The sequence below is a fragment of the Rhododendron vialii genome, chromosome 12a (assembly GCF_030253575.1).
Source record: "Rhododendron vialii isolate Sample 1 chromosome 12a, ASM3025357v1".
NCBI lineage: Eukaryota > Viridiplantae > Streptophyta > Magnoliopsida > Ericales > Ericaceae > Rhododendron > Rhododendron vialii.
The window spans coordinates 21402033-21415686 of record NC_080568.1 but is presented as its reverse complement, the minus strand read 5'-3'; the positions used below and the strand labels follow the sequence as shown (position 1 = coordinate 21415686).

At 36.6% G+C, this 13654-nt stretch overlaps 1 protein-coding gene and 1 long non-coding RNA gene across 2 annotated transcripts; one reads left to right on the top strand and one right to left on the bottom strand.

Moving 5' to 3' along the window:
• Positions 1–441: 441 nt before the first annotated feature.
• LOC131311778 (uncharacterized) lies at positions 442–2428 on the bottom strand. Its single transcript, XR_009195578.1, has 2 exons — positions 2121–2428; positions 442–932 (listed from the first exon to the last, which is right to left on the bottom strand). It is a non-coding gene; the product is annotated as an uncharacterized LOC131311778 (long non-coding RNA).
• A 78-nt stretch (positions 2429–2506) lies between these two features.
• Positions 2507–3988, top strand: LOC131310923 (F-box/kelch-repeat protein At1g23390-like). The gene has a single exon (XM_058338190.1). The coding sequence runs from the start codon at positions 2573–2575 to the stop codon at positions 3686–3688; it is 1116 nt and encodes a 371-aa protein (XP_058194173.1). The 5' UTR covers positions 2507–2572; the 3' UTR covers positions 3689–3988.
• The last annotated feature ends 9666 nt before the right edge of the window (positions 3989–13654 follow it).

Here is a 13654-nt window from a genome sequence, read left to right as displayed (position 1 = left end):
CAAACTCCGAGCATGCAGTTTATGACATGCCAAACTATGAGCATGTAGAATGAGAAATGCCCGGCGTGGGCTTGTGCGTAAGCTGATGTTGTTCTTCTTGTTATTGTTGTTACTAATTGAGACGCGAGACGTCGGGCTAGGACCAAAAACAAGGCAGACTCTGTCAAAATTTTTCCAAAACCTACCTTTGTGATTAGTTTTGACATTATACCATATCTATGTTCATCTCCAACTTTATGCCCAACCGGAACAAGTTTGAACCAATTTATGGAAATGGACTTAGTCAAGTACGTTCTGGAAAAAATTTGGTAGAGTCTCCCCTATTTTTTTCGTCTTAACCCGATGTCTCGCGTCTCAGTCAGTACAACAATAACAACAGGTTACCCACAAGCCCACATCGAACATTTCTTATTCTAAATCACCATTCACAAGTCACATTCATAGCCAAAAAACAATTGCCAAATTATCCATTCACAACAAAAACCATAAAGCAATATAGTCACACAAATAGGCTACAATCGAAGTTAGGATTCAAAAAACTCAAACTTGTTACTACAACTTGATATTTCAACAAATTACAACTTCATATTCCAAATTACAACAAATATTTGATCATAGCTTCAATCTCTTTCATCCAATTTTCCAACCAAAAACCCTTCTTTTGTTGCTCCAAGTATATGTATAAGGGGAAAATGGGTCCCAATTTTTATGTTGAGCTGCATTTTAAGTCATTGCCAATGGAAGCGGCAGAGGAAGCGAGAGTGGAGGCTCTCCCTCTGCATGAGAAGCCGACATTGGAACTGGTGATGTTTCAGCTAGGGCGATCTCTTCTTGGGTAGGACGATCTCTTTGCAGCAACAGGTGATGTTTAAGCCAGCATTCGAGATCCCTTCACAGCTTCAGCTCCACCCTCGACCTTCAAATCATAATACCTGAATGGTAGGCCATCAGAAATTTGTTTCTTGGTAAACAAATGAAGAATGCACAAATGACAAGTAGGTATTTCAGAACTTGTTTTCGTATCCATTTCTCAGCTGCCAATGGTATAGCCAGTGGGATTCGAATGCACATCAACATTTGAATTATGGTCATTGTAGAATATCAGGAAAATGGTTCATTGAAAACTTTTAGAGAAAAATAGATTAGCCATTGCCTCCACTGATAAAGCTCATCAACTTTTGGCCAATAAAGTTATTCTTTGCAAGGGAGTGAAAGAATTACAGTTCTACTATGAAATTTGTGTAACACATAAATGTGCTCATTGTAGAATTACAGTTTGGTCGCTGCAGCTTTTTCCAAACAAAAACTCTTTCTGCTTACAATTTGGTGATAGTATTGCTTCACACTTAGATCACAAAAAAATTACTTCTCTTTTATGCATAAAAATTGGCTGTGTAGACTTTACTTCTTGAAGAAAGAGAGAGCATTACGAGTCTACCAGCAAATTTTTCATCAGCAAATTTTTCATCACAGAATGCATATAAAGCTGAACTATATGATGACCGCACAAGAAATTAGAAAAAAAACGGGATTATCTCTTGACAGCCAATCTATAGCACTTGAAATGCTAAAGCAAAACAGCTAGTGAAGGTCAACTTGGTCGATAATAGCACGGTGATTGTTTCTCCCTTACAAACATTACTACTTAAGAAAGGGACGAATTTCCTTCCTCTTGGGTGCGAGATTGGTCTCGTTGCAAGTCGAATTCCATTACTTCTATGGAACAAATTTATGGTAAGACTTGTAAATGCATGTTAGACAGCTGAGTCATAATTTCATTACTTCTATGGAACTACCTTGATCCGTTAACTGAACCATGGTACATACTTATTGCAGCTTATTTCTCTCCTGGGTACAAAGTTCGTGGGTTCATAATTATAGGTGAGATCTATTCCTTTTTACTGCACAAAAACTTGAGAAATACCCAAGCACAGTCTTTAACCATATCTCGATATTTAACAGCCATCCAAAGTATAAACTCTTTCACTAACAGAAAAAATGAAACTTTTATTTTCGAATTGAAGCCCTAATTTTCGAATTGGGGTTTTTTTTTCAGCAACTCAATTTTTTTCAGCAACTCAATTAAGGATACTAATTGAAACAAGGAGAGAGAGAGAGACCTTCGTGGTGGGGCAAAGTCGGACTGCCCAGAAGTCGGTAGTGGTGGCGTTCGCCGGCGGTGGGGAGCGCTGGGGTTGGGTTCTGTTGGTGGAGGTGGGAAGCGTGGTCGCCGGTGGAGGTGGGAAGCGTCGTCACCGGTGGTGGGAGCCCCCCCTCTCTGATCGGTGGTGGTGGCAGTCGCCCCTTTCTCTCTTCTCTGGAATTTTTGAGCGTCGAAGTGGGGTGGGGAGGGAAGGGAAAGGGGAAATCAGGAAAGAACGAGGTGGGTTTTTTTTTTTTTTAATAATCAAAACGACGTCGTTTTGATGATGACGTCAACGGTTGTGTGAGTTGTTGTGTGTCCGTACGTTGTGTGTCTAGCATTTTCCTAAAGCAAATTGGGACGGATGAAGATGATGATTTCATATATATACAATCTGAAAATTCCTAGCCTTCAAAAAACGGCACCGAAATGGTGGTCCAAGATCAAGACTCCGCACTCCGTGGAGACATACTGGAAGCAATCCTCTCACACGCGCCACTCACCGACCTCGTGCCCGCCTCCCGCGTCTCCCATTCTTGGCGACGCGCCGTCACCTCATCTCCCTCCCTCCTCTACCGCCTCGAACCCTGGCTCCTCCTCCACAGTACTACTAGTACCCAAACCACCACACACGCCTACGACTCACGCTCCCGCGTGTGGATCGAAACCAACCTACGGCCGCCGACCGAGCGGGTCCCCACCACCGCCCTCCGGTCATCCCACCCGAACCTCCTCTACGCGCTCTCCCCCTCCAGGCTCTCCTTCTCCTTCGACCCACTCCACCTCGCGTGGCACCACGCGGACGGCCCGGCCGTGTGGAGATCCGACCCGGTCGTCGCACTTGTCGGCCGCCGCATCGTTGTCGCGGGCGGAGGGTGCGACTTCGAGGACGACCCGCTCGCGGTGGAGGTCTACGATATCGACTCCCGTGCGTGGAACGCACGCCAGTCGATGCCAGCAGGGCTAAAAGACTCCGCGGCGTCCACGTGGCTATCCGCAGCTGTTTATAAGAACCATAGGCTTTTCGTCACCGAGAAAAATTCCGGCGTGACACACACGTTCGATCTGGAGACTAACGTCTGGCGCGGACCGTACGATATGCGTCCGGATTCATCTGTGTTTTCCGTTGCGATAACGTGTTTCGAAGACCGTCTGATTCTGGTCGGGTTATTGGGAGAAGCTGAGAACGTCGGAGGGGTGAGATTGTGGGGAGTGAATTGCGAAAGCTTCGAGTGCGAATTGATGGGAGACATGCCGGCGGAGCTGGTAGAGAAACTAAGGAGCGGAAGTTATTGTGTGGCGTCCGTTGGTGTCTGTTTGGCGGGAAATATTTTGTATATTTACGATCCGGCGATGCTTGAAGAGATATTTACGTGCGAGTTCGATGGGAATGGCGGCGGGTGTAGGTGGGGGAGCGTACGGAGTCACCGGAGTTCAATGGAGAGGGTGGTGTTTACAGGCTTGGAGGTCGGTATTCGTGAGGTGCACAAGGCGTTGGCGGCGGAGAGGAGGAGGTTTACGGCGGAGGCGAGTCGGGTTGAGTGAGTTGACTTGGGTCGACGGATGATATATATACTCAGTTTCCAATTTTATTTATTTTCAAATTCTGTCATTTATCGAACCAAAGAAATTATGAAAAAAAAAATTATTTGTTTGGTACAAAGATGTCAATTGATTTTTTGTTTGGTGCAAACAAATTTGGAAGAGTATAGATGATTTCTTAATTGTAAGTGTCATTTTATAGACATTCTTGTAGTAAGTTTCATCTCAAAGAATTACCACACACACAAAAAAAAAAAGTTTCATCTCAAAGTTGAGGTTATTATTTGAATTATTTGAATTCAAGGAAGTTCTCTCTCGTTTAATTTAATTTCTTTCTTTTGAAATACATATAACGTCAATCACGCCCTCATTTTGTATAACCTTAAACCTAATGTTTTCCCTCACTCTCCCTTGTCAATAGTCATGATTTTAACCTAGGCGGTAACGAATATGTAGAGTACTAAAACAAATAAAAATACAACGAGGAACTGTAATACGATCACAATTCAAGATGCTTAAAAAAAAAAACCAAAAATAGAAAGATGAACTAAAGTACGATCATTTATCAACTAAAATAAAATAAAATCATTATATAGAGATATTTCTTATTTGCACCTAAAGTACAGATAAATATTTCTACTCAATCCATCATTAGTGATGCATCTTGAACTGTGCTCTTTATTCTTTTACGTCATTAAAAGTATCTATGATCGAATCGGTATTAAAAGCTCTAGCAATGTCTTTATCATTTTATGCGATCAAAAAACTTGTTAAAGTTCATCATCTATCCTATTGCACAATCTATTCTTCTCATACTTCATAGCTGAATCATATTCCGTCCGTTGAAATAGGCGAAGTCTATACAAGACGATAATCTGTTGACGAAAAGATAAATTATAGACTTTCTTGTTAGTTGAAAACTAAACACAACTCTGAAATGATGGTCAAATTTTAAAAATTAAAAATGCTTAGAAAACTTCGAGCTTATAATATTTCCACTGAACGGTAATTTCTTTTTCTCTATAAAATCAGAAAGATAATATTTCTCGACAAACCTTAAAGAGTCATCATCATGAGATAATCGCGAAATGAAAAAAAAAAAAAAAATCCTAAACAGTAAAACTTTATCCGACATGCCATTTGAGGTGAATCTTAAGATTACAATTAACCTAATTAGCACTTTATACTTATACTAGTGAGTGAGTGTCTGTGCCTAAAGACACGAAGTAACATGTTCTGAACAGAGTTTAAATGTATTCTCCTTCTCCATTGTTTATATAATTTGGAATAATAAAACGACTTTCAAAGAAAACCAAAATGGATGGGGACATGAGAATATTCGGAGTTAGCTTGCGTACATAATTAGCTGGCTAATCAAGCAAATGTCATGTCCTACTTTAATTTATTCCTCTCTACATGTATATATTTAATGATAATGGAAGGAGTAATATTAGATTAAGAAAATTAAGATTGGTACATAATTAAGTACCTCTCTGTCCAGCTAGTTTTGCATCACCGAAAAACCTCTATTATGAGATTTGACCCCATGTTCTCATTGAACCTGTACTAATATATTGAAATTGATTACTAGTACAAATTATGAAAACAAAAAAGACCTTGTAGCCATTTTTTTGCTTCCATCTAACCTCCATGCATTTGTGGTTTTCCAATAAGAGTTCTCTCCGGTATTTTGTTTTCTTGGTTTCGCGCAAGGATTGTTTTTCATTGCACTCTTTCTTCTTCTTAATTTTCTTCTTTCATCGTATAACTAATTAGTACGATATTTGAGTCAATTAACACTCACCTCAACTAATCACTCTAATCTTCTTCGTCATTCATCAGTTACCATTCAAGACAACTTTGTACTTAGGACCCATTTTGTTCTCATTGTTCTTTAGTTATTTGCTTATTTTTGTGTCTAAGGTTCCGTTTGTTTCGATGAAAAATATTTTTTCAGAAAACAAACTTTAAAATTTTAATTTTCGGTGTTTGGTTAGTACATAAAAAATATTTTTCAAAACAATGATTTCCATAAACTCCGTTTGAGGAGGTGGCTCCTAGTGCTGGTTCAATGCCTGAACAGCGTTAATTTGCCGCTGCCACTTGGGCCTAAGATGCCCAACACGATTAGCTTTGGTATCTCTCCGTTTATCCCTTTCAAAATCGGCAAATTTAACAATACTAAAAAAAAACCCAACATTATAATAACCAAAGTTACAAGTCTTATAGCAAATAACAAAATTTCACATATTTCATAACCAAACTAAACAACTTTTACCAATAACCAAACTCAATAACTAAAAAATACCCTACATTGGAATCGTCTCATTGAGATGAATAATTTGGTGTAGTCGGGTGCGTGATTGAAACTCATTTGCAATTAGACAAATGTGCATTGTGTATTAGAAGAGTTTTTTTGGTTAGTGATGCAAAATAACCAATGTGGAGGTTGAGATTGTTAAGTTTGATTATGGACTAAATGGATAATCAAATGCTAATGTAACAATTTTTGATTTTTGATTTTGATTATTACCATTACAGATGCTCTTACAATAGGGATGCTGTAAATTGTTGTTTATCCTTTCATCAATTTATATTGTTGTTTATGCCTTGATCAATATTCTACATTGTTCTTTTCGCATAGAGATGGTTCATGGGACCGATCTCTTCCCCCCCCCCCCCCCCCCCCTTGACTTTGGCCTCTCTTGCAACCTCTCCCGTGACGGTTACATCAGGATAAGCCCACTGGCAAGCCGGGATATGTACTTGGAAGAGGCCGAACAAATAGGGGGGGAAAATGAATTTTTGAATGTTTATTAAGTATATTAAAAATAAAGTTCAAAGTTTAATTAAGTATACCAAAAAAATATCCCGACTATTAAAATCTCAAAATAAGGTGTGTCTTTTTGTTAAGTTTTAAAAAGGAAAATTTAAAAGTGATTATGAGAGTGTTATTCCATTTTTCTTTTCTTTTTTCTATCAAGTGTATTGTTTCACTTCAAATGTAGCAAATTGAGTGACAGTCAAGCGATGGGCACCATATACTTCTTACACTAAATGAGGGATCAAACCCCACCAATCTCATCCCTTTTCCCCTAGATTAGTAGTAGTAGAATAGAATTTGTCCGGTAAAAAACAAAAATTCGCATGTAAAACTTTAAAAAAAAATAAAAAAAAAGGTGCCCATCTCGTACACAGGTGCACCAATGGATAAGCCGAAGTGATACTAAGAAAGAATAATGGAGTATTGTTTTTTGAAAGTGGAAAGACATAAGTTATAAGATAAGTCAACTTATAACGTTGATACCTTAGTTCATTTAGATTGGTTTCAAATAACGTTTCTCAAACCTTCGGGCATACGCATTTGCTAGTAAATACTACGGAGGAGTACGTACTTTTGTGTTTGTGAGAGTTCCTAGTTTTACATTTTCGGGATTGCTATTGGGAGACGCCCTTCGTCTCTGTTTCGAAATGAGCTGGGCCAAAGCCCAACTAATAAGGAGCTGAATCCGTTTTCTGAAAACCACAAATGTCGAAACATCCTTAATTTAGAAGTGCAAAAACAAAATTTCAATTGTGCTTTCTTTTTTCCTAAAATGTGTTCCACTAACTAAAATAAATATTACTTATTTTTGGAAGGAAAACTTACGTAAACGGTCCTTCTAGTTTCATCCGAGTCTCATTTTTATCCTCCAAGCATCAATTATAAATCTTTTGACCTTCAAGTTTAGCTTTTGTACCAAATTGGTCCAATTGATGACTTCTGTTAGCCAAACTGGAAGAAAAAAATCAGATTGATGGACGTTGCAGTTCATACCAAGTTGGTGCAATTGAAAACGTCTACCCTTAATCTGATTTTTTCCGTCCAGTTTGGCTGACAGAAGTCATCAAGTGAACTAATTTGGTACGAAAATCAAACTTGAAGGTCAGAAGAGTTATAATTGATACTTGAATGATGAAAATGAGACTCGAAGGAGGACCATTTCTATAAATTTTTCTTTTTGAAATTAAAGATGATGTATTGTGAGAGAATGCCATGTCTAGTAAAGCAGTTACAAAACAAGAATCTCAGCAGAACAAAGCTAAAATTTTGAACAAAATTGGGCCCAATGTGGACAATGGACCGTGGGCTAATGGCACTGTAAGAGGAGAAAGTACCATCATTTCTGCTTTGTGTAAAGGTTTGGGTAAAGAGCACTTGGCGAATTCCTCCACAAAATATCTGAAATCAAGACCAAAAATGCGATCGAGTGGTACTCCATTTAGAAGGGTAGTGATTTTAACACTTTCATGTTTAGACAATCCGTATTCTTCTTTCTTTTATTCATCAGACAAAAACTGGCCACAATCAGTAGGAATAATAACAAAGGTCCTCCCTCCGGCCCCTTCGATGCTGCTCGTTTAGATAATGGCTCTGCGTTCAATAGCTTTGCTCGATCGATCGGTTGCTACTAGTGAAATTATAACACTGCTCTTTCATTGTCCAAATTTTACGTATACAAACAACAATTATTGTAAATTCATTCGAATGAAGATAGAAAAAAAAACCCGCATAGAAATACAAAAAGAAAAACAATGAAAAGAAGAGTGTGAAAATAAAACATTTTGGTTACCCCAAAAATTTGATCACAAGAAATATTTGATTTTTGTCACATAATGGAATAGAAAAATTCACATTACATCTCTTTTGCACGCACTTATGCTTGAATAAACGATGTTTTTTATGGTAAGTGCTGAATAATATAAAGATCTTCGTATCATATTTTGCTTAGGAGGTAATTTTCACTCACTCGGATTCATTTCTCTTTGCATTTAATCTTAACGTCTTTTATCTACCATACATCATATAATTACTTAATCAAACAACCTGTCTGATGCGGATCAAAAAAAAAAAAAACAACCTGTCTGATACCATTATCTCCTTGAATTCAGTTCTTACCAACCAAACATGCTTTATGATTAACATTATCACCAAACCAATATCCTAGTAATATTTTGCTGAAAATGACCACACGACGGCCACCAAAGCCATAACCATCACTACTACGAAAACGTCATTTACTCAACTTTACTCTTTGGGTTAGTTAAACAAACACATAAAATAATACTATCCAGAAACATAGAACCAAGAATTTCTGCAAAATTCTGTTATGATATTTCTCCCCCACTAGGCTCAGGATGGGCCCATAATCCCAACACCAGCCCATGGGTCAGATCGTGGGCCCGGAGGAAATCATTTGGATTAACAACACAAAGCTCGGGAATTTTTTCCTTTTTTTGATTTTTTCACCATCATTGTATACATTAGGAGGGAGTTAGTATTAGGGGGAAGGGGTAGAACTCGAACCCTACACCTCATGCAAGGGGGCGAGGAGTCTGTGGCAACTGCACTGGCGCCCCATTTGCACTCTGGAGCGTTTTCCATGGAAAACGTTCAATTTGTGTGAAAAACTCTATAAATGTGCTTACGAGAAATTTTCTGACAGATAGGGAAATTCTAGTTTCTTAAAAATTAGTGTTTATCGAAAATTCTAGACAATAGAATCTCAAATTTTACAAATTTTGAAAATTTAAAAAAGTAATGAAAATTTTGAAAACTTCAGAGCGAAATTTGAAAATTCCAAAGTTAGGTTTGGATAGTATGTGTGTTATTTCGGTAATGAACCTCTTTATCATTAGGCTTGATCTTATGCTCAAGTATCCACCCCGAAATCATGGAATCGAATCACATGATCAAAAACCACCTTTCTTTTCAAGTTGATCAATGTTTGGGCCCACAAAGAAAAACCTTCCCACTTTTTGTTTACCGTGGGTTGATTTTCAAATTTCAAACCCCAAAAACATTTTCACTTTCAGCATGATTGAATTTTTCTCCGGTGTGCGCTTTTGATTTTCTTTTCTTTGCCATTTGTTGAATCGAAGTGTGCTTTTCTTGTGTGGAAAAGTGCCCAAACTTTTACCAAACAAAAAATTGTGTGAAGTTATGTATGATATGAGTCTGCTATAGGCCAGTTACCCTTCGACGTGCAACAAGGAGTGAACATGATGCCAAAAGGCCTTTCGGTTCAATGTCATCGTGCACTACTTACGTATTAGGAGAAAGAAGGTCACTTAATAACATCTGGAACCTCTCCACTCATTGTCAATTGGCTTTGAGATGGATATAAAGTTTTTACATGGTATCAAAGCGGGGCCTGTTCCACCCCACATTTTAAAAAAATTAACAATCCACACCCCACGATGACAGACCAGCAAAAAGGCTGCACGATGATAGGACCCAAAAGTGGCCACACGTGATAGACCTCAAATGCGGCTGCACGTGAGGGGGGATGTTAAGGAAATAGAATTCCACATTGCTTGGGAGTGGAATGGGTGATCACTTAATAACATCTGGAACCTCTCCACTCATTGCCAATTGACTTTGAGATGGATATAAAGCTTCTACAGGTCATGAATTTAACTATTCTTCATACATTCTAATTGAACTATTCTAACGATACAAACTTTGTCGTTAAAAAAAAGGGGGAAAAAAGTAAAAATTCATCAATGTTTTTTTTTCTTTTTTCTTTTTTGTTTTGGCAAGGGACATCAATGTCAAGTGATCTTCCATTTTTTCTGCTCTGGGTTGGCGTCAAAATGGGCCCAGACCACTGTGTTTGATTGCTTTACAGCACTATGGTTGAGGTAAGGGTATACGTCAAAGATTCTTGTCCCAACTAAACAGGTTTTTTTAATTATATTTTTTTGACAGACCAGCCGATAAGGGTAAATTTTACTGACACCCCTGAGATATTCTCTAATGACTAATACCCCCTTTATGTATAATAAATAACAATAAATCTCTTGTGGTTTCAATGTTCACTCAAACAACATCGTAACCACAAGAGATTTATGATAGTAAGATAAATAATAAAAATACTACCTTTATGTATAATAAATAACAACATTGAAACCAAAAAGTGGACAAACTCATGCTTTTTGATTGTAAGATAAATGATAAAAAGCTCCCAGTTCATAAATTATTGACCTAAAAGTAGCAAATTTATTATTTTTGAACAAAACGGTTCTTTCACCAACTAAAAAACTAGAGGGCTATGAATAACTATTATCCATTTTGATCGAAATAGTTCTTCCATGGGGTAAATAAAATTCATTTTGATTCATAATAAATGAGATCTTATAATTTTATAATTACTTTTTACCATAAAAACGGCGAATTTCTCAATCCAAGCCATTTTTGTTGATTTCAGGACAAGTTTAGTCAAACTATTGTTGATTGGGATGTCGATGAAATAAAAAATTGAAATCACAGGAGGGTTTTTATTGTTACTTCACAAACATGAAGGGGTATTTGTTGTTAAGAAAATCTCAGGGGGTGTCGGCAGAATTTACCCTCCAAATAATTGAGAGATGTTTTTTTTGGAACTATGCAGTTTGCACCCATGCACAGATGCTCTTCGCAAGTTAGCATCACTTGGCCTCCTCTAATTTAAATTTAACTTGTCTATGCCCTCGTACTTTCGGTCTAGTATCAAGTCCTCCTCGTCGTTAGATTCTAGTATTTGTTTTCGTATCTGTTCAATGGTGATAGGTTAAAATAATTTTACTATAGTAAAAGAATCTCTTAATATAGTTTGGAAAATAAAAGAGTATAGATGCATTTATTCAAACAGAAAAAATGAATGAGTGGTCATATTGGTAGGAAAATAATTATCATCCTCTACTTTTTTACGTATATGCATTTCAGAATTTCTATTCTAGTGTGATTTGAAAAGCATGCAGTGTATATTTCGAACTGAAAGACAAAAATTTTAAGGATATTTATAAATACGTGGCGTGCAAAACTTGTTATTTTCCTTTTTTGATGTCAATTTTTTGGCAAAAACAAAAAGCTACAACATTTAAGAAGTAGGAATCAATATATTTTTATTTACAAAATGGACATCTTTTTGCACAAAAAAGATATACTAATAAAAAGTATGTCTAGGTAGTTCCGATTAATGGGCATATACAAGCCTAACATGTGGCATCAAGTGTATAAAGTGGCTGTTCTGGGGTCAAATCCATGACCTTTAGGCTGGTATGTTGAGTTTTAATTTCGACAAATGAACAAGTACCACAAAAAGGTACATATATAGTTAAATTTTTATGGTCATCTTTCAATTTGATTCAAATAGGCATACAAAAGACTAGTCTATTTTCCGCTAAAACTGTAATAAAAAACTTTTCTTCGTTCATTTTTAGACCTAATTGTTATGCCATTAGATTAGTCTTCTACATTAGAATCGGATGTAAGGCAAGTTGTACATCTATTTGCTTTCACTAGCTATCAGATATGATACGAGATATATAAGAGAAATGTATCATCAACAAAGTTTTAATCGTGGATACATGATTATCCTAAATGTATTGAACCGACTGCATTTACAGTATCAAACCAATAGTAATTCATATATGCCAAATCTTTGAATCAATAACTAGGCCAAAGAAAATTTCTAATTTTAGGAATTGATCTCAATATTGACAAGAATATTCTCCCTTCCTAAAAAAAAAATAATAATAATCATACGTACAGAAGTTACTGTTTTTTCTTACAAAAAATGTAAAACTTTTATTCAAATATTTTTTTCCTCCAAATCTTTGATTTAATGAGTTATATATCAATTTTAATTTCCATGATAGCAAAATTATTTGAACACGGTTCCATTTGACTGATATCTTCTCTTAACACAAACTAAAGGAATCAAACAATAACTTCTTCATAAGTGAAATTGAAAATATATTCGCGGATAAAAAAAAATGAAAATATATGAAATAAAATAATTACAATAAGTGTAAAGTACAAGGGAACAAAGTGCAGTTAACCATTTTTTTTGTTCTTGAGCTTTGGCACCAACTTTACGGTGGTCTTTTCCCAACCGAATAGTTGAGAATGAGAAGTGTCATTTTTGTTGTTGAGTTTTGGTCCCCAACTTTAGATATAATAATCAATGGTCCACTCAGCATTATTAACAGTAGTTGGTTTTCAGTATTATGATTGAATGTGAAGGTAGCCCCAACCTAGATCTATGCCCGTGGAAAAAATGTACGTTCCCTAGCTAGCGTTAACCAAAAAAATTATTCCTATCTACATATTCCGACTTTGCTTCTTGCTCTTAATTCAGTAGTTGTTTGCGTATCTCTAGCCTTCGTAGCCGGGGGAGGAGATCCTATGAAAAATGTAACCGATTCTTTCATTTTCTTACCTATTCTTAATTTTGCTTTTTGATTATTCGTAGGGATGAAACAAGTAAGTAAATTTAATTCGATGATTATTATGGGCCCTTGATGATGATGGCATATGGTAGATAGAATGTTAGTATGTTACTAGTAGTATGTTACACTCGGTATTTCCACTCAATATATATATATATATATATATATATATATATATATATATATATATATATATATATATGGAGGTCCGCACTTTGCTTGGATGCGGAAGTCTGCATTAGAAGCTCTCTCTCTCTCTCTCTCTCTCTCTCTCTCTCTCTCTCTCTCTCTCTCTCTCTCTCTCTCCTTCCACACACACACATATATATATATATATATATATATATATATATATATATATATATATATATAAATGCCAAAGACGCTACTCAATATATGAATTTGGTGGGTAAAATAAGTGAAATAGTATGAGTTAAAAAGAGGATTGGGCTCAGAACGGGAAAGTTCAACCCATTTGTGAGTCATTCCCAGACTTACTTCAAGAATCGGTATCGTTCGTTCTTTCACAAAACATTTACTTTATTTTTTCAACCCATTTGAAAAAATAAAGTTTGAAGCACTGGATCAAAAATTCATTTTTTGCAACATAGATATCAACATGATTTTTATATCCGGGTCAGTTACTTTTACTAATTCCGAGGCCTTGAAGTTAACGACCAGACAAACCTTCTAGTACGTGGCCCCAAGGTTTAA

Bases quoted from the DNA above. Each gene is read 5' to 3' on its own strand.
- LOC131310923 (XM_058338190.1), top strand. From the start codon at position 2,573: ATGGTGGTCCAAGATCAAGACTCCGCACTCCGTGGAGACATACTGGAA.